Source organism: Rhodamnia argentea, chromosome 9 (assembly GCF_020921035.1).
Source record: "Rhodamnia argentea isolate NSW1041297 chromosome 9, ASM2092103v1, whole genome shotgun sequence".
Lineage (NCBI taxonomy): Eukaryota > Viridiplantae > Streptophyta > Magnoliopsida > Myrtales > Myrtaceae > Rhodamnia > Rhodamnia argentea.
Genome location: NC_063158.1, coordinates 20402474 through 20422680, shown reverse-complemented (window position 1 = coordinate 20422680; position 20207 = coordinate 20402474). Strand labels below are relative to the sequence as shown.

The following is a 20207-nucleotide window of genomic DNA, read 5'->3' as shown; positions in this document are numbered from 1 at the left end:
AACTTCTCCTATCTTGAAGTTTTTTTTAATCGTTGACCGATGTTCCTTTATGCATTGGTGGTCTTCATCATTTGCGATCTTTATTCTTCACTAGAGTTCCTTTATGCCTTGGTGACAATAATTATTTATCAATAATCATTTATCACTCAAAATTAGGGGTTATTTGTTCTATAGTGGGCGATTCCCACCCTAAAATTGGGAACAGTCCACTAAGGATAAGTTCTACAAAATGGGAACTGGGAACCTCCCACTGGTTCTTAAACCCACCCGTAAACCGGATTACCAGTCCGATTTGATTCTTGAGTGGGTCCATGGAAGATAACTTTATATTGAGGCGACCAAGAGCAAGATGAGAGGGAGGCGAGACTATGACGACACCATCAATTTCAGTAAATTCATCGATACCAACAATAGAAATCAAGCAATAACAACATGAGTGACCATCACATAAAGGAGCAAGAACAAGTGAATTGTCAACATTAATCACTTTTAATTTTCCCTTTCCATTAGAACAAAAACCATTTCATCCAATTACAACACTTAAAAAGGTTTAATTGCAAATTCGATCGGAAAAGGCATAAAACAAAGAAACCATACTTCTGGTAGAACCTATGTATATGTATATGCATATGCATAAGAGAGTTGATAGACAAACCAGAAATTGAATGCATGTGAGTAATCCAAATGCGGATGGATAATCCGAGCCCAACAAATTCACGTTGTATCTTTAAGACAATTTCTCTTCTCCACTGGTATCCAAGGTCCTTGGACAATTGCCTCTCGGGATAGAACGGATTACCTTTCTTATGAAGCGGTACTACTCCAATAGGAAACCGTCGAACTCAACTTTGTAGAATAAACGCACAAAATGATGACAATGAAGAAAGAAAGAATGAAAAAATAACAGAAATGCCCAATACGAAAAATTGAATTAATTCGAGGCGATCAATGTTTGTATTTATAGGCAGTGAAGCGGTTAAGAATGAAGAATCACGAACACGAATAGATATCTTCCAAATGAACATGTTTGTTCAAAGAAAAAATTTCGAACAAACATGTTTGTTCGGACAAGAAGAAATTTCAAATGTTTATGTTCGATTAGGATGAAAAAATATGTTTGTTCGGTTAGGATGAAAAAATAAAATTGATGGGCTCAAAAAAGGAATAAGAACCACCGAGCCCGAGCCGAGCGGGCGGGTGGCGGCGACGCACACGGGTCAACCTAGCAAAGGTTAGGTCCTCTCCCTTCCATAAAAGTGGAATGATTCTTGGGGTCCAAACTCATATGTGAGATTCTTATATTTAAACCCACCTCTCAACTCCTCTTCTTTCCAATGTGGGATTTACTCCATCTCTCACTTCTCATTCACCTTGATTTGGAGACCAAAATTCCAACAACTTCTTCTTACCATCCTTAGTCGACTTGTGCTACGAGGCACTACGATCTCGCCATTGAGTATGGGGATCTCCATGATCTCTGAAAACTCGCCAAACTTCTTGCAGAATTTCTCAATTTGGTTGGTGTCGTCAAGGATGGCGTAACGTTTGTTGAGGTAGAAGGGGTGGTTGTCGGACCGGACCTAGATGACGTACTCCTACTAGGTCCGTCGGTGGTCATCACCCGCTCGCCGTTGCCGTACACCTTGGCGTCCCGTAGAATTGTGGGTGCGGGTCCTTCTTCCTTCCAGCTCACCCGCATGTAGTTCTTTCTTCTTGTTGGCAATGACAACATTGAGAGGAGAGTGAGAGGCTAGGCAGTAACTCCAAGGGAGGGCCGAAGGCGAAGCCTAGATTGTGATGCGGCTATAGAGGTCGGAAGGGAGAGGAGGTGACTAAGAGCAAGTTTAGGCAAGAGAGTTGAGAGGATCATGTGCGAGGAGGACTGAGCTAGGTTTCCTTTTGAGAGAGAGAGTACGTGAGAAGGACTAAGGAGCGGAAGGAGAAGTAGCGAGCATGAGAGAGAGCTAATTTGTAATAGTTGGGTTATTTTGACCAAGTCAAAAAGAAAAAGGGCCAGACCCACCATTCAAAAAAAATATTGACAAAGTCAACAAAAGGAAAGAAAAAGCAACAGTGGACGCTTGACTTCTTCCTTTTAAGACCAAGAGCTCGACGCAAACAGAGAAAAATGAAAGGAAGGAAGAAGAAAAAGGAAAAAAAGAAGAAGAAAGAAGAGAGAGGGAAAAGAGGGATTCTCTCCACAACACCTCGCCAAGCCGTTCCAATACCGATCCGTAACGTCCGATAAGTAATCACACTGCTCGTTCATCTAGTCGGATTAGTTTTTTGCATTAGGGCTTGACACTTAAAGTTTAGTGAAATTTAAGCTGTATGGTCCGATTTTTGAGTTGTTGAGCTTCGAGTTTTCATGGAATTAGTAGATTATGATGTTATAGAGCCATAGGTTTGATGAGAGTGGTTTCTAAGAAACGGTTCGGTCGGAACGAGAATTTTAAGGTTTCGAGCTTGAGTTCGCTTTGCGAACATTTTGAATAATCACTTTGGTTATGCGATTTGTTTGTGCATAAGAGTTATTTTGTTAACGTTTAAATTTAGTGTAGTTGATTCGTGTTGAGATAGAGTTTTGCTTGATTTTGACCTTATTCCTCACTTTTTTGTTATGATAGCAAGCTCGACGTTTTGAGTATCGTTTGTTATTTGGTCGTAGGCATCCCATGTGAGTGGTACTATCTTTTCTTTGAGTTTATAAAACTCATTATCAAAAGTGACATGGATTATGTAGATATGAGTTACAAAGTGACATTGTTGTTGCATAGAAAGCCAGATTGAGCATTTACTACTTCTTGGTTATTTATGAATGTTTTAGAACACGTATTATGTAAGGTATTGTGAAGAGATGTATCACTTTGCAAAATAGTTTATGAATGATTTCTAGATGGTATGAGAAATGCTTTGAGATCGCTATTTCTAGCGGATGAAATGTGTTGTGAAAATGTTATGGTTTTCTGTTTATGAAATGTATTATGGTTTATGAGATTGATTACGTATTGGTTTTCCGGTATTGAAGGATGATGGTTTGATGCTCATGATTGTGATTTGGGCTGATCAAGAACTAAGTACTATACGATAATATGTGTCTCATGGGAGCCGTCACTAGATCCTTGTAGTCGAGAAGTAAGTGTTATACGGCGACACGAGTCTCATGGGAGTCACCTCTAGAGTCTCGTACTGTTATATGGGTTGAACAGGGGCTAAGTGTTACACGATGACGCAAGTCTCGTGGAAGCTACCTCTAAGGCCTTGTGCTATTGATATATTGATCAAGGGCTAAGTGTTACACGAAAAGGTAAATTTCATTGGAGCCACCTCTAGAGCCTTGAGTTGGATATTGAGCATAAAAGAGATCATTGACATGTAATTTGATATGGTCAACGGAAGAGATCACTAACATGTGATTTGATGAGTATTTCGATTTGTTCAAAGCTTTGCTTGAAATGAAACAACTCGTATTTGATTGAATATGTATATCATATCTTGGGATTGAGGTATGAGTTTCTGGTATTGTTTTGTACACATGGTTAGTGGTCACTCGATTTGTTTAGAAGCTATATATTGCTCACTGGGTTGTGGTTGCTCAATCCTCTCATCTTACGTGCTTTTTAGGTTTCTCGATTAGCGGCAAATAAGGCGAGAGCGTCGTGGGGATTTTTGGCAAGATGATTTTGGGTATGGTTTGAGGGAGTTGTACATATTATTGTTGATAATTTGTTGGGTTGGCTGAGTTCTAGTTGTACATATTCTTTTGGTTGACCGATAGAAATGTTACAACAAACCCGTTCGTTTGTTATGTGTGTGTGTATATATATATATATATAATAATAATAATAATAATAATAATAGGTTTTTTGGTTGTTTTGAGACTGCGTCTTTCGTGAGGAAAGATGGCCGCGCCATCCCCTATTTTTGTTAGTTTGAATGTATGACATAATTAGCGATTCCAAAACACAATATTTATCAATAAGTATGTGTATGTATGTGTAACGGTTTAGTCTAGTGGTCTATGTGGTGGTTCTACATCAAGAATCGGAAACTGGAGCGGTACTCATCGGTTCTGATTTATTGAAATTGGGAATCGGATTAATTCCCATGGGAACCTCTCAAAATCGACTGGTTCTAGATTCTTTTGCGCACCCCTACTCGAAACACATCCCCATCGGGCATCTTCATTAAAAATATTTTACACACATGCATTTTCGTAAGCAATATAAATAATTATTTTTCGAAAGATATTTTTATAAATTATTTATTTTTTGAGAAATAAACGAGACTTTAGAATAAAAAGAAAAGAAAAAAAAGAACAAGATTACCTTTTCACTTTACGGAAGTTTCGAGTCGAAGTCTATGCGACCGATGGCGAACAAAAAGAGTCAACACGATACCTACCCATGTCTTCTTCCTCCCCTATTGGTGTCTTCGTTCATCCCCCAATTTTGTTTTTGCCTTCATCCTCCAACTGGGTCATTAATGGTGTGAGAAGATAAGCGATTTTCTTTCCCTAAAGTTTCAGCCTCCTTCAATCGTTCCAACTTCCAAGAGCATCAGCCGATCCCGTTTCCCGGCATTCAATGCTCCGGCTTAGCACGACCACAGTCCCGGACATGTCGGCAATGAAGATGCCGAAAATCATTTGAACAAGTCTAGAAAGATGTCCTTAATCATTTAACACACCCACTCACGCGACCCACCACTCCCCTCCCTTCTCTCTCTCTCTCTCTCTCTCTCTCTCTCTCTCATCCAGTAAGGAAAATGTCCCACCCCTTCTTTAAATTCCAGATTTTTTATTCTTGGACTTCTTGAAACGTTCACACGCCTTCCGCGAAAGGACGCATGATGATTCATGCGTTACAGGGTTTAAGCAATAGCAACGATACATCATCCTCCTCTGTTTCTTGAGAAGATTTTTTTTTTGTCCGTTTTTGTTGGGGTCGATCTCTCCTGAAAAGATTAAATAAGTCTTCTTTTCGGCAATAAAGAACTTAAAAAGAAAGAATCTTGGATTCTTGTTTACCTTCTCAGTTCTCACTCACTCTCTCTGTTTACCCTTCTTCACTGCGCTAACTAGTGTGGGGCTCTGGCTTAGATAAACCAAAAGTTGTTCTTGGAGAGAGAAATAGAATCCGAACACACAGAGAGATTTGTTTTGAGGGGCCTGATTCGAGACAACCCACGACGATCTGTGTTGGGAGAGGAGGCTTTTTAACCAATCATGCCATCGGGGTCGAAGAGGAGAAAAGCTGCCAAGAAAAAGAAGGAAAAGGAAGCCCCAATCAGTGATTCTTCCTCGACCAACACCAACAACAGCAACACTCACGGTACTTTGCTCTTTATCTTTTCTCTTGATGACCCATCTGTCCCTCCATTATGACTTTGCCTTTTCTAATTAAGAGATTGGTGTGTCTGTCCATTAGTATTGGAGGGTTTTACTGAACTTCACTGTTCTTCGCTACAGAAATGAACCCTTTTCTTTGTGTTGCTTAATATGTGGTTTTTCTTCTTGATTTTGATCTGAAAATGGGGTATTTTGTAAATTTAGCTTTATCTCATAGTCTGGCTTGATTCTGTTTGGAACCGTTGTTTGTGGATAATCTGCTTATCCATCAAAAGACATTAACCGTACTGAGGTTGTCTCTTTCTTTGATTGTTTGATTTAACGATGATAGAAAATGATGAAGTGAGGAGCCATGATGAGAAAGATAGCGATGGCGGAGAGCCCAATTCCCCTGCATCTCATGACCACCATGGCCCATTCAGCGGGGGGATTGAAGAATTGGGAAAGAGTGATCCATTGCCTGTTGCATCGGCAGATGTTGAGAACAAGCCAGTGGCTGTACCAGTTGATTCCGATGCTGCGCCAAAAATTGAAGTAGATGGCAATGGTGAAGTCGAAACTGTTAAGGAAGTGAAGTTTGAAGATGATTCTCCCATTTCCATTGAGTGCGTTGAGCCTATGAAGGAAAAGCATGATGAGGGCAACGAGAAATCCAGCTTCTTTGGGTCTGATGGTGAGTCTCTGGTCGCTGAGGAGAAGTTTGGAGTGGAAGAGGGAAGTGAAAATTTGAAAACGAGCCAATTTGAAGATTTGGAAAAGCCAGGTGAGTCTTTGCCTCAAGAGTTGACCGAAGTGATTGATGGTGCCCCGGATGAGGATGTAAATGTGGCTGAAACAGTGGTGTCTCTGTCTGAGAAGGTTATTGACTTGACTGATGCTGCTCCATCTGATAATAAAGCAGATTTTGAACTCAATTCTAGGGGTAAAGAGGATTTGTTACCCTCAATGGATGAGGTCCAACAAGTTGCATCCAGTGGGTTGGAATTTGCATCAAACAATGTTGGGGCTAAAGTGTTTCCTGTGTCAGTTGAAAATTCTGGAGTTGAATCTGGTGCCTTAACTTCGGTCTCTATGGAAAAGGAGGGTGAGTTGTTGCCATCTTCAGGAGTTTTGGTTGCTCAGACAGATAACGGTATGGAGAAGGTGAAGGATTTGGAGGTTTATGAATCGAACAATGGGTTGGAGTCTGCATCAAATAATGTCGGGGTTAAAGTGTTTCCTGTGTCAGTTGAAAATTCTGGAGTTGAATCTGGTGCTGTAACTTCGGTCTCTGTAGAAAAGGAGGGTGAATTATTGCCATCTTCAGGAGTTTTGGTTGCACAGACTAATAACGGTACGCAGAAGGCCAGGGATTTTGAGGTTTATGAATCTGATGCTGTAACTTCTGTCTCAAAAGAAAAGGAGGGTGAATTGTTGCCATCTTCAGGAATTTCGGTTGCACAGACTCATAACAGTACAGAGAAGGCCAATGATTTTCAGGTTTGTGAATCGAACAATGGGTTGGAGTCTGCATCAAACAATGTCGGGGCTATAGTGTTTCCTGTATCAGTTGAAAATTCTGGAGTTGAATCTGGTGCTGTAACTTCTGTCTCAAAAGAAAAGGAGGGCGAAATGTTGCCATCTTCAGGAATTTCGGTTGCTCAGGCTCATAACGGTACAAAGAAGGCCAAGGATTTTGAGGTTTGTGAATCGTCTGAGGACCAGGTATTGCCTGTCTGTCTATCTTGAACTTCTATGTCTATCTGAACCTTAGGTTGTTGATATTTAGAGGAAATTGGTTTGGCTGTGACTATCAACTATAATTTCTATTTATCTGCAGCCATTGGTGGCACCGGCTCCAAGAATTGCGGAAAAGAGGTCCTGGATGAGCTGTTGTGGACTATTTGATGTCTTTATGGGCTCTAGTAGATGATTAAAGGTAGATAATTAATAAAAGCAGAACCATACACATGCAGGCACCCTACACATGTACTCATACATGCACGCATGCACATTCACAAACCATCTGCACCAGCAGCTCGTACATGCACAAATTCCGTGACTCTCTCTCTCATAAGTATGATGCGTTTATTTTGTTGTGAGGAAATTGCATGATCCTTTGTTGACATCGGCCCTGCACTTAGTCCGAAGCACTTACTTACACATTGACCTTATTCTGGATGCATAGAGGAATTGATGCATTTACAGCTTGGACCAGAGATTTTTTTCCTTTTCATTTTGATGGAGAAACGGGTGTCAGAGCTGAAGTAATATGTTGATGCATTATTAACATCTAAGAGTGAACGGCCTATGGCTAGGACTGGCAATTGATAAGATAACACAGCTTGTTTAGATGAATTTTGTAAAGTATATAGTTTAAGCATGTTTATGACTGGCTTATTTATGTTTGTATTGACTTACAGGAAAAAGAAATGGGTGTAATGCGGGTTGACTCTCTTAACTTGTTTGCTCAGATTTACATGACATTCACCTTAACATGCAGGTTTATATGGACATGCACATTTTTACTCGTTGATATACACATTAACTCATTTATATTTGATAAGCTATTTGGAAAATGCAATACATGTGTCTTGTCATTCACTTAACCTGTTAAGTAATTATTTGCATCACATTTGCCATACGTTTCATGAAACACAAATTGTCATTCCTTCTAATGGCACATTAGGAAATGACTTGCATTTACGTGGTCATTATGAGAGCCCTATAATTTAAGACTGACTGGGGGAATGTCTGACCTAACCAAATTTATTTTATATGCATATATATGGAAATTATTTTTACGGGATTGAGCTTCTTCCCTTTTATCTTGACTGATACGGTTGGTTGTGTCTTCTGAAAAGAAGTATATGAAGTTCTGAACTTTTCAGGCATTGCATCGTGATATGAACTGGCATTAAATTGCCATGGCTTTAGATATGAACATAGCCATATAGGAAGTCTTTTAACTGTCATTTCTAGAAGCAGTGTTGTTTGTTCCAACAATTCCAGCTTATGCTTCCATGAACTGTTGCTAGATGATAAGACATACAAAGTGTCTATGGTGATTGAGAATTGGATACTTGAACTATGGAAATAGGGGATGTTGCAACATTTACAGTGTTTGTTCATTTAGATTATGCAGTATGCGAAAATCAAAATATATCTGGTGATTAATCTGTATTCTTGACATACTTTATGCTTCTCATGTCTTGTCTTGTATTTTTAAAATGATCAGTGAGGAACCATATTAATTAAAGTGCTTCGAATATCATTTTGCTTATTTGAACCAACATTTCTTATAAGAAAACAAAAAAAAAAAAAATGGATGTACATGCTTTGGAGACTTTTTTTATTGGAAAGAACAGATGTGGCTCATGTCTGTAGATCGGCTGACAGTCATAATACCCTGTGGTGATCCTATTTTGGCGCTTATGTGCGTATACATGCTGCGCAAAAATTACCTCGTCTGTCTTACTATGACAAGGGATGCAGTTGGTTTAGATTCAAGTACTGATCATACCTCAAAGCCAAAGATAGAGACTATTGACACACACAATAAGCAATGGCTTGGAAATCTAGAAATTACTGTTCATTCTTGTTGGTCACTAACATGTGACATTCTGATAATGTTTATTATCATTTTGTTGGGTAAAATAGTTCCTTAACAGTTGATATAGGAATATTACAGTGCAACAAAATGGAAGTGGGGGAGTAAAGTGCGTCCTTTCTGAGTTTAGTTGAGTGCAAAACCCTTCATTGATGAAGGGGGCAAATTGCAATTTCCCTAGTTTTATTTTTTCAGCATTCAAGTTCCTTTCTTGTTCTAGCATTGCTGAAATTCTATTCATGTGTTTCTGATTGCCTTGTGAGCTTGCAATGGAGGAATGTCTGTTTCGATCCAACACAGTATTTGCACGTGCACATGTATGTGTTAATCTTGTATCTCTCAAGCTGATAATCTCTGATAATTTCTTCTTTGCAGAGTTACAATATTGGTGACCTTTAGGCGAGGGATGAAGCATGGGAAAGCTAGGAATGACTTTGTTTGAAGTTGAAGAGCTTTCATCTTGAATACAATCCGAGGTTTCTCCTCACCCGATAGACCTGAGTGAAATTAAAAAAAAAGAAAAAAAATTGTCTTTTGCTTGAAATGATGTCAACTTTGTTAAGTCTTTTTCAGGTCCCCGCTTGCTGTTCATTTTTTGTTATTATGAGTTTTGTAGTTTTTTTTTTCCCTTGAAAATGTGTGCTGTGTCTCCTCCTTTCTTCCTTTCTGTGGTATAGGACCATTACATAATAGAGGATGGTGTGTTTTTATATGAGACAAGGTCGATTAGAATTTAGAACTTTATAATGGGTATCTTTGAGTTTTGACATTGGGGGGCAGAGCTTCAGGAATTTGCACTGTGTGACTTCTCTAGAAATAACTCGCCTTCCCTTAGCCAATTAAGGAAATCTATATCAGACGGATTTGATAATTTATTTGTCGATATGGGATGTTTTGCATGCTTTCTAATACGTCACCTGATAATATTCTGTTTGGAAAATCATTTCGTATATGAATCCCTCTATCAATGGCATTAGCCCCTTTCTACTTGGCTGACGTATAGAAACCTAGTAGATCTTTTATTCAAGAGCTAGGTTTCCTTGATGTTTATGTATCATGAGGCCCTCATTTTCACGAGTAGTCCCTTATGGTAGAGCTAGACACCGCAGCCCTATCTAAGTCAGATCCGAGAGAGCTGTTGACGGTGTTCCTCCTATTGGGGAATCATCGACTAAAATGAGTAGATCACACGGGAAATAATTACTATCCCCAGTTTTTGATGTCAAAATCATCATGAGAGACATCCTTATCGTAGCGAATAATTGCGAGTTCTTCACTTTATTTACCCTCCTAATTGACCAGTATTGACCATTCGTCAAGGTGACAAGTTATTGTCCATTGAGAGAGAATCTCTTATTCATTAACACAAATCAGATATGAACACAATAAATCGAACCACAGACAAACCCATGCCCTGTTTTTTACAAGATGCCTGAAGAAAAAGGGAAAAAAATGCGACCCAAAAGCTCTCAAACATTCTTACAACACTGAAGTTCAGTGGTTCATGTTCTTCTCATCGAGCCACCATGAATTGCTGCGATGTATAGAAGTTGAGTTGCCGAGAGGATTATCAGGAACGCCTCCATTGTTCTCTGCATAATCGTAGAAAGCGTCATCAGAACAGATCCGAGGATTGAAAAGACAGTATGTCGAGCGTGGAAGGTAAACACATTTCTTACCAGGCGAGAGTTTCGGATGCGGAGCTCTATTTCTTTGCAGGCAAAACTGCAAAAGAAAAAGAAACCCTACTCTTAGCATGTGGTAAGGCTTGAATGGGCATTTGAAATTTGGAACGACGGATGCCAACTATGTGAATTGGAGGACATGCGAGGGGTTATGTAAGCTGATAATCTCTTTTAAGATTACATTTCATGAATAGCATGAAGGCAATATTTTAAGAGAGTAGATATTACCCCATAGCTAGAAGAGTGAGAGTCCAGGCAATTGCAGCAGCTGAAGCTGCAGACGGCAAGCTATCGGCGTTCCAAGAGCGGACATGGTTGACTCCGGCGATGACTGATGCAATGCCAACCACTCCGGCTATCAAAGCGAATGTCACAAAGAATCCGGTCGCGGCATTTCCCATAGGGAAGTATATGGGCGAGAAATGCGCCGGAAGGTCAAATCCTGGCCCTGCAATTGGCACTCCCCTCTCATTAGCAGCTAAGTACATATAAGACTCACAAAGAAGCCCAAAAAAAAAGTTTTGAAGCGTGAGAAAGGCAAACAATTTACCAATGACGAAACCATGATCAATAGCTCTGTTGATAGCCCACCCACCAATGCCCAGAACAATGGCATACATACAGAAGTTCAGGAGCAAAAGCAGGGAAGCGACGGACTTCATCGGCTGACCGGCCGTTGTCGGCATATCGTTTCAGCTAGAAGAACAAGCGAAAGGGGGGGATTAAAAAGGGGCGAAAGAATGTTCAGAAGCCAGCAGACGATAAACCGAACGTGCGAAAGATGAGTAACGAAGGTGCAAGATATCTGATGGTGGTGGCTGATGTCTTATAGACATTGTGTGGGTGAAGGTCTTGGTTCTTTTCTTGCAAGGCTGTTGTTTCTAAAGGTATTTGTGGGGTTGTAAAGAAGAATGCTTCATAATCAAGGAAGCCGCAGAAAGAATACCAGATACCTTTTCATAAATCTTTAGCTTGATATGGAAGGTTCTTGGATCTTCCAATGGACGAGGAAACTGATATTCCTTGCCTATGGAAAAGACATCTGATGGAAGAACCTCGGCCTTTACATTAAAGTTAAACTTGAGTGTTTGGACCATAAGATGATGAGAAGTTCCAAGTCTTATCCTCAAAAACACTGAATTTCCTTATTTTCTTTCAAACAGGACAAAACTTCGCGAACGGCGATTTCTTTCAAATGCTAGGAGCACCTAAATATCCGAAAACTCTAGGATTCCGTGGCGTCATGCAATTGACGCGTTGTTTCAATTTTATTGAGTAAAAAACTCATTGTTTCTTTTTATTATGACAAGTAGGTGTTGTTAGGATTAAGCACGCATACAACGAAATGGAGAGTAAAGACGAGAAAAAAAAATCGAGACACAAAGTTCACCTTTAAATTAGTAACAAACGATTCCACTATAATTATTACTTCCCACATTTCTGTTACAAAACTTTCAATTGCAAGAGGATAAGATTATACATAAACTTATTAGTTATTCATGAGCCCAAGCTTATCCTACCAATAAATTACGGGCTTAAACTATACAAGCTCTTTGGCATTTAGGGAGCGCTGCCTCCTTAGACCCCATTCGGGCACCACCCGGGCCTAGGTCTACTCACTGCGAAGCGGGACCCTCGTACATTCACGTTAATGGGGAGTATAAACTACATCCTAACAAATCCATTACATTGCATCACAAAAGATTATGGCTAGCAACTCTTTTTACAAGCTCGAGTCAAGAACAAACCCCATTATTATACTGTGAATTCGCACATTGAATCTCAATTTTTTTTTCCTGTACAAGAATAGTTGCAAACAACTACTAATCGCCATAAACAGCATTGATCCTCCGTCTCCTACACATCTCTCTCAATGCATCTGAAATTAGTCTTCCACCCAGCTGAATGAAGGAAAGTAAAGACCACCTGAACAGAAAACTTAACAGCCGTAATAACTCCGTCGCCTCGAGGGAACATGTTCTCATGCATCATCCAATTCCGTTCCGTCCACACACGGTAGATTGATGCATTCCATGCTCACTTCAAGAAAAACTCATTGTTTCAACAAACTAGTACTGAAGATTTTCCCCCTGTCAAATGGTGGCAATTGTGAAACCGTTCCTGACTGGAGATAAAGAAATTATGGTATTGCGTTCTATAGAATAAACAAAATCACGTACCACATATGAAGGCCGGGAGGCCGGCGGCAACCCCAACGCCTCCATGACCCATCGTCACGTTAGCATTTTAAAGTAATACAAGTTGCCTAGTCCCTATAGACCAGAAGCGATCGCAAGGCATATGTAGAGTTTGAGCTCGTGCTTTAATCCTCTCCATAAGGGAATCGAACAAGTCTAATTATTAGGCTGAAGTACCGCAACTCTGCTCAAGAATGAGTTTCTCTAACTTGCTAACTTGAGAGTACCGTTCATGTCGCAAAGACTAGGGCCACAAAGCTGTTCAGCATATTCTTCTCTCTTCTGTTTGCTTCTCCTCCGATATCCTGTTGTCAGAAAGGCAAGGCAGTTTCTTGAGTAGACTCGGTATATGCAGGCCGACATGTTCAGACGAACTTGTGTGGATTCTACGAACAGATCCATACGGTCAGTGGCTATGATGATGTTTGATCATAGAAGCTGAGTCCATAGAAGCAGATGACCTCATCCTTATTGCAAAGTTATGTAGACATTTGAGTAGAGGACATATAGATTGATGCACGAGATTATTGTGTCATTATATCCAAGACAACATTTAACACCCAATTTTACATTTAGCTTTGCATGTACATTTTATATTTTGAGGAATTAATTCGATAGATATCGGAAAGCCGATGGGAATGATTAGATATCGATGATTATCAGAACGTAAATCAATTCGGTTCAATTTTGAATAATAACATGACCGTGAATTTCCTGTGAGGCGTGCGTTTTGCATCTTTTTTTATGATTTTGACATGACATCAAACGCTTTAAGTTGAACATGTGGTGCGTTAGCCTCGTATTGTGAACCTAGCTAATCAGTCTGTCATCATGTACCATTGTTATGGATCCAAGGATTTGTCTCGCTATCAATTTGGCTGAGTATGCTATCTTTTCTGTCAAATTCATCCGTCTAATTCAACTTTTTCTCGTGGATCGAAGTCAACCCATTGCTGGGGTGTGATCCTCTTTATTCTTTTTGACGTGTTAGATCGACTGACGGCGGATAGAGGTCTCCAAGAGAACCCATGAAACCTATGGTGAAGTAGATTATGAGATAGGTTCCAAAAAGGTTTCAAGTTTCAAAAACTCAGAGACAACACCTATTGGTTTCGGTTTTAGAATAACTCCAAGACCCAATGAATTAGGTCGTAAAGACTCAAAAGGATATGCTATAAGACTCAATATGGTAGATTTCAAGTTCCAAAAATTTCTAAAGGATGAAAAAACGTAAACTACCATGATCAATCACTCTGTTCATAGCCCATCCACCATTGCCTAGAACTATTGGATTTAATGGATATATGGGAGTATTAGGAGGGTGCATGACAACCATTCCACTTCTATTTCTATTCCAAATCTATTTCTAGAACAGGTTTGGAACAGAAACTAGTTTGGTAACGTAATTCTATTTTTCTATTTCTGAAACAAGAATTTGTTCCACAAATAGATTTGGAAAGGAAATCAGAAACAAAAAAAATTAGCTTCTCGGACAAACAAAAATCAGAAATAATAACCCCTCACTTTTTCTCAAGTACCCGCCGTTCTTGACCACCACACGTCACCGCTTGCCATCACCCCTCGCCTCATTGCTAGCCGCCGCCGGCCTCACCTCTGCAAACCACCGCCTACCACCAACCATCGCCCACCACTACCCTCCGTCGGCCGCCTCAACCATGGCTGACCGCCATCGACTTCCGCCGACCTCCACCAGCTGCAGCCAGCCACCACCCACCATCGACCTTCGCTACTACTAACCATTGCCCTCGATCTCCCACCGCCGGCCGCCACCGACCACCACCAACTGCCACCCACCGCTTCCCTCGGCCTCACCGTCTCCCGCCAGCCGCCGTCGCCCACAGCCATGACCACCGCCAGCTGCCGCCGCCAACCATTGTCCTCGATCACTCGCTGCCGGTTGCCGCCGACCACCGCCCGTCATCCCCCCCCTATGGTCCGCCCATGTATGCTATTTCAATCCCTTAGAGAACAATGAAGGACAAAGAAAAGAACGAGGATTTCCAACTCCACTCTCGAATGTGATATCGGGACGAATGATCTCTCACCGCATTGGGTACATTTAATATGTGAAAAACGAGGTATGTCAATTATGTGACATACTCCTCCAATCAATGATTCGGGTAAATTCTTGGGCTTGTTAATTCCATGTAATCCGCTGTGTATGTAATGATATTGGTTCTCCTCTAGAACAATGGCATATGCTCAAAAGTTTCGGGACCAAAAGCGGTGAAGCGATGGATTTCATCCGGTCACCGTTGTCCATTCATCATTAGTATCGTTTCAAACGTAACTCGAAGACTTAGGGACGCTAACACGGAAAAAATTATCAAAAAATTATAAACCTATTGTAATTATGTCAATTTAGTTCTATTTTTTTTTTTTTTGCCAATTGAGTGGTAAACCTTTTACATTTGTACCAATTTAGTGTATTTGGCCAACAGGCGCTGACGTGGCTAATTTTTAATAATATTTTAATATTTTTTTTTGAATTTTTTAACTTTTAATTTTATGCTTTTCCTTTTCTTTCTTTTTATTTTTCTTCCTTCTTCCTTGGCCTTTGGCAGCGGCTAGTAACTGAGCTCAGCAGCCTGCTAGAGGAAGAAGGAAAAAAAAAAGAAAGAAAATAAAAATAAATAAATTCTAAAAAAATACTAAAATATCATTGAAATTTGGCTACATCGGTATTGGCGTGATTGCTTCGATTTCGGCCAGCCAAATGGACTGAATTAACATAAATACAAAAGATTTAGAACTGAGTTAACAAAAAAATATTTAGGATTGAATCGACATAATTGTAATAGTTCTAGAATTTTTTTTTTTTTGTGGTAATTCTCCCTGCTAATGCAAATGTACAAAAGATGAGATTGAAAGTGAAAGAGCATTATTGGCGGCGGCGGTCCATGTGTTTGTAGACTGTGTTAAGGTTTTGGTTCTTTTCTTGCAAGGCTGTTGGTTCTAAAGAGATTAGTGGGGTTGTGAAAATGCATGCTTCGTCATCAAGGAAACCCTAGCATTAATGGCAGATTCTTTCTTGGCCTTTATCTCGAGAACTCTCTCTTCGGGTGGAACATTCTTGGCTCGTCAATTGCAGGAGGAAAGTGATTCCTCGCCTGTGGAAAGGTATCCGATGGCAGAAAGTTCGAGCCTTTGCATTGAACTTGAGACTAAGGATATGCTCAGGCCTATGATAAGACGAGAGAAGTCACTTAATCGATCCGAAAGGATGAGGTTCCTTACAAACAAGTCAATTGTTGTGCAGTCGAATATTGAGAAAAGTGTCAAAAAAGCCTAAAGTTATTATATTTGTGTCAATTTAATCCTAAGCCTTTTGCATTTGTGCCGATTAAGTGTATTAAGCCAATTTTCATTATTTCATATGTACGACCGGTGCCGGCCGAGCAGGCTGCGACACCCTCTTTTGGCTAGATCGGGCCTGCGAGGGCACGATGCCTTCACACGGGCTGGGCGAGATGCAACGTTCTCACCTAGGGATGGGTGAGGGCCGAGATGCCCTTGCCCGGGGCCGCCGATCTTTGCTGGCCCTCAACTTTAAAAAAGAAAAAGAAAAAAGAAGTATACAAAAAAGAAAAAGCCAAAATAATCTTTAAAAATATAAAATCATATAAAAAAGTATTAAAAAATTGTCCACATCGTAGTCACCGTGCCACGTAAGATAACCAGCATCTATGTCAATGATTTTCCGGCTAAAATTGATTGGATGGATTCAATTGGCACAAATGCAAAAAGGTTTATGATTGAATTGACATCAATACAATAAATTTAAGACTTTTTTTTGACACTTTTCCCGACGAATATTATAAATTTGTTTAGCTTCTTTCAAAATGATAGCAATTCGCATTCAGTGATTTATTAGGGCGAACAGAACAATTCTTTCCGAGGGAACCAAAAACATCTCGAGTTCACAAAATTGCATGGCGTCATAATTTATTGTCAGGGACACCAAAAAATTTCCTCTTGGATGCAATTCACAAAGAATCCTATTCGAAATTAAGAAACCGCTTAAACTAGGAAATCATTTAACTAGGAAACTACTCAAATTAGGAAACTACTTGGATTGGATTTCCTTAAGGCCTAATCGAGAGATATTTTCAACATGCCCCCTCTATATTTTGGACATCCATTTTAAGGAGAACAAATCTCAAAAAAAGCACCTTGAACGTACGTTGGCCCCCAGGCATGCCAAAATTAGTCCATGATACGCATAAGGAATTGCACGCCTGAGAATTTACGAAAAGTACGAAGTGAACATAAAGGTACCATGTAGTTAAGAAGTTTTCGAAGATAGAACGTTAAAATTCGAAAATAATGCTGGTTTGAAGCTAAGGATGAGTTCACTGCATTCGAAAAAGGGAATAGGGCTCCTTTCTTTTGCGGAAAAGGAATGATTTTTTATTTTATCGAAAAAAAATGAGTGATTTGGAATTTACCTTTTTTGAGAAAACTGGCCTATTTGTATCGTTAGAAATAATTTACCGATACAAATCATTTTCGATAATAATTTGTGTTTAAATATTTTCGTAAACGGTGATGATACTTTTCGTGTTTTTATAGCGATATAAGCGATAATTTTCAACTCATTTATATATAACCGATAATTTTTAGAAAAAAAAGTTATTTTCAACAAACCGCACATTAAGAACACGAATACTTGAGAGAATACCTTTTGCTGTTTAGAGCAGAACTTGCGCATACGTTTGAGAACAATGTGGATGGAATAGATTGCGATGTGAAAGAATCCAAGAGCAATATTAACTAGGACGATGCTCTCCTGTCATTTCCGATTTGCCATAGCTGAGCCCTCGATTGCATCAGCTGCCAAAGAAATCTTCATTATTGACTACCAAATAAGCCATACTAAGCGCATTCACTGCAAATTTTCTACCATGTTAGCACTAATGAGCATTTTATCGACCGTCTCTCTCGTACCGTCATGCTCATCAACAAGAAATTTGTAAAAAAAATGATTAAAGCAATGATATATCAACTGTCATGTAAAGTAAATACATGTTTTGCTTATCCGTCTAAGGTACCCCTCTGCTCCGGTTGCCTCCTCCTTTCTCCTTCCCTTAGAAAAACAGCCGCCAATCTGCATTTGAGGGAGAGAGGGGGCCTCTCCCTCTCCCTCTCCACTTTCCTTTCTTGTTTTCCTCTTCCCTCTTTGAAGCTTTCATTTAATTTGCGTGAATAAATTTCTGCAGATAGTCTTGTGTGAGCGTGAAGATTAGTTGAATATCCGTCCAGTCGATAGCCACATAGGAGAATGCTCATGTCGTGGCTCCACAATCTCTTTGAAATTAGGCTGCTCTTCTCTCCCGAGTTAAATTTAGGTCAAATTTTGGGGATTTTACTCTCTCAAGCTAGATCTAAATATAAATTTGGAAGTTCTCTTCGGGTATTAGATCTGTATTCTTTCAATATATTGATATTGATGTCTCTACGCGATGATGGTGATGAAGACGTCGAATTTAGACGTGCGTCGAAATCGTTGCAAATGGAATGGGAGAGCTCAGCGTGTGCCTATCATTGAATTTTGTGATCGGCCGTCGAAATTTTACAACTATATTCTTTCAATATATTGATGTTGGTGTCTCTACGCGGTGATGGTGATGAAGACGTCGAATTTACACGTGCATCGTAATCCTTGCAAATAGAATGGGGGATCTCATCATGTACCTATCACTGAATCTTGTTATCGGCCGCCAAAATTTTACAATGACAGACTTGTTCGGGAGGGATAAGAGTGTACTTCTAGCAGCAAATTGTGCTTTGTTATTTGCTTTCGGATTTCTATTTTGTCCAGAAGTTGTTTGGATTTTGCTAGGCTTGAAAGATGTAACTCTCAAATTATTATTATGAAACAAATGGCATCTTTCTTTCAAAAAAAAAATACATGTTCTTTATTTGAGTAGACTTTTTTACCCTAAAAGTCCCTGACTATCCTTTAAAAAGTTGCCACATGTATGGATAGAAGTGTAAAATTCAAGTTACCCAACATCTAATTTAAACGAACCCTTCAAAAATCAAAGGGAGAAAATGTTAAAAGAGTGCCCGTGGTGTTTCAAAAACGTGAATATTTCTATCACAAAGCATGTTACTTTCTAGAAATATGTTGCTTTCCAACTAACAAAATGTATTGACTTGGCGTTGACTAATTTAATAGACTTAGCTGGTACCTTAGGGTACTTGTTAACAATACCATTTTAATTAACCTCTCATCCAATTTTTTTTTTATAAGTGTAAGGTGGTGCCCGATTTAGCTCTCGCGCACCTCAACTAATCCTCCTTCCCGACAACTTTGGAGGCATACTCTCTCACACCGGACTGGTGTGAGGACTTCACTCTTGGAATGCTTCTAATAAGACTTGAATCCAAAATCCCGAGAAGAGAATTTGCTCCTCTTCCCATCTAAAATCACAACTTGAACTTGTTACCAGCCATTTTTCTGTGGAACGTTGTGAAATTTATAACACGGAGAGACGTATAAAATGTGAACATTCCCCCTATTAGGAGGTGCTGATTTGTCGGAGTAATAACCAACATTAGGCTTTGCAAATAGCATATTTTAGGTAAAATCCTTAGGAAAACATGCAAATAATTGCAAATATCACTTATCAATCACCCAACACAGCACAATGAGCTTGATATAAAAACTCAGAAAAGTACATGTGCAGTTTGATTTTGAATTTTTGGTCCCACGGATTGCATAATTCCTTTATTTCGATCCTCTAATGGATGCGATTCTCCGACACATATCAAAACTTCCGATAAGACTGCTCGCAACCTTTCGCACACAAATTCGCACAAGCTTCTGCTTTCTTGTCATCTGCGACACGAGAAAGTACCAAAAAAAAAAAAAAACCCATTTTTATATTGTCAAAGATTGAAATAGAGCAGAAATAGATGACTCCAATGACTTGGATTAGGTAAATCGCAAGTGAATACAACATGATTTCTGGCGGTCGATGCTGGCTTAGTGCATTTAAATTTTAATTGAAGTGACCTCTAGCCATTTAGTAGTCACTTTTTTCACTTATTGAACTTCAATCTCCAAACTAGATATCACCTACAAACAGTATATATCCACTTAAGAAAAGGTGCATTTATGACAAGGAAAAGAGGTTCATCACATCATTTCGTACGTTTTTGTTATAAAAAAAAAATTGAGTGGAGGACTAATTTTAAGGGGAAGAGGTAAACAAAATTGATCTAAATTTCAAACTTTAATTGATAATTAAGGAGAAAAAAAATTCAATTTGACTGGAGTTTCTTCAATAAACTTAAGGGACATAAGTGTAGGTCTAGCCAACATAGAAGAAATGTCATTGAGGATTGATTTCCCGTGC

The 20207-nt window shown here is 39.5% G+C and overlaps 2 protein-coding genes across 5 annotated transcripts; one reads left to right on the top strand and one right to left on the bottom strand.

Annotated features, from left to right (window-relative positions):
- Positions 1–2172: 2172 nt before the first annotated feature.
- Positions 2173–9789, top strand: LOC115753001 (translocase of chloroplast 120, chloroplastic-like). Of its 4 annotated transcripts, XM_030691460.2 has the most exons (6): positions 2173–2191; positions 5149–5333; positions 5682–6622; positions 6743–7054; positions 7170–7268; positions 9315–9789. In XM_030691460.2, the coding sequence occupies exons 2-5, from the start codon at positions 5228–5230 to the stop codon at positions 7260–7262; spliced, it is 1452 nt and encodes a 483-aa protein (XP_030547320.1). In that variant the 5' UTR covers positions 2173–2191; positions 5149–5227; the 3' UTR covers positions 7263–7268; positions 9315–9789. The 4 variants fall into 4 exon arrangements, with proteins under 4 accessions (XP_030547320.1, XP_048141132.1, XP_048141133.1 ...); XM_048285175.1 differs by lacking the exon at positions 2173–2191 and having other exon boundaries at positions 4845–5333; positions 5682–6709; positions 6830–7054; XM_048285176.1 differs by lacking the exons at positions 2173–2191; positions 9315–9789 and adding an exon at positions 7753–8191 and having other exon boundaries at positions 4845–5333.
- Positions 9790–10277: 488 nt separating this feature from the next.
- LOC115753011 (membrane protein PM19L) lies at positions 10278–11582 on the bottom strand. Its single transcript, XM_030691478.2, has 4 exons — positions 11175–11582; positions 10853–11072; positions 10619–10664; positions 10278–10531 (listed from the first exon to the last, which is right to left on the bottom strand). Exons 1-4 carry the CDS (start codon positions 11308–11310, stop codon positions 10442–10444), a joined length of 492 nt encoding a protein of 163 aa, XP_030547338.1. The 5' UTR covers positions 11311–11582; the 3' UTR covers positions 10278–10441.
- Between the last annotated feature and the right edge of the window lie 8625 nt (positions 11583–20207).

Coding starts and splice junctions, on each gene's coding strand:
- LOC115753011 (XM_030691478.2), bottom strand. CDS start 11,310: ATGCCGACAACGGCCGGTCAGCCGATGAAGTCCGTCGCTTCCCTGCTT. Junction 10,665..10,852: donor CTCACTCTTCTAGCTATGGG/GTAATATCTACT, acceptor TTTCTTTTGCAG/TTTTGCCTGCAAAGAAATAG. Junction 10,532..10,618: donor GCATCCGAAACTCTCGCCTG/GTAAGAAATGTG, acceptor ACGATTATGCAG/AGAACAATGGAGGCGTTCCT.
- LOC115753001 (XM_030691460.2), top strand. CDS start 5,228: ATGCCATCGGGGTCGAAGAGGAGAAAAGCTGCCAAGAAAAAGAAGGAA. Junction 5,334..5,681: donor CAACAACAGCAACACTCACG/GTACTTTGCTCT, acceptor TAACGATGATAG/AAAATGATGAAGTGAGGAGC. Junction 7,055..7,169: donor GTGAATCGTCTGAGGACCAG/GTATTGCCTGTC, acceptor ATTTATCTGCAG/CCATTGGTGGCACCGGCTCC.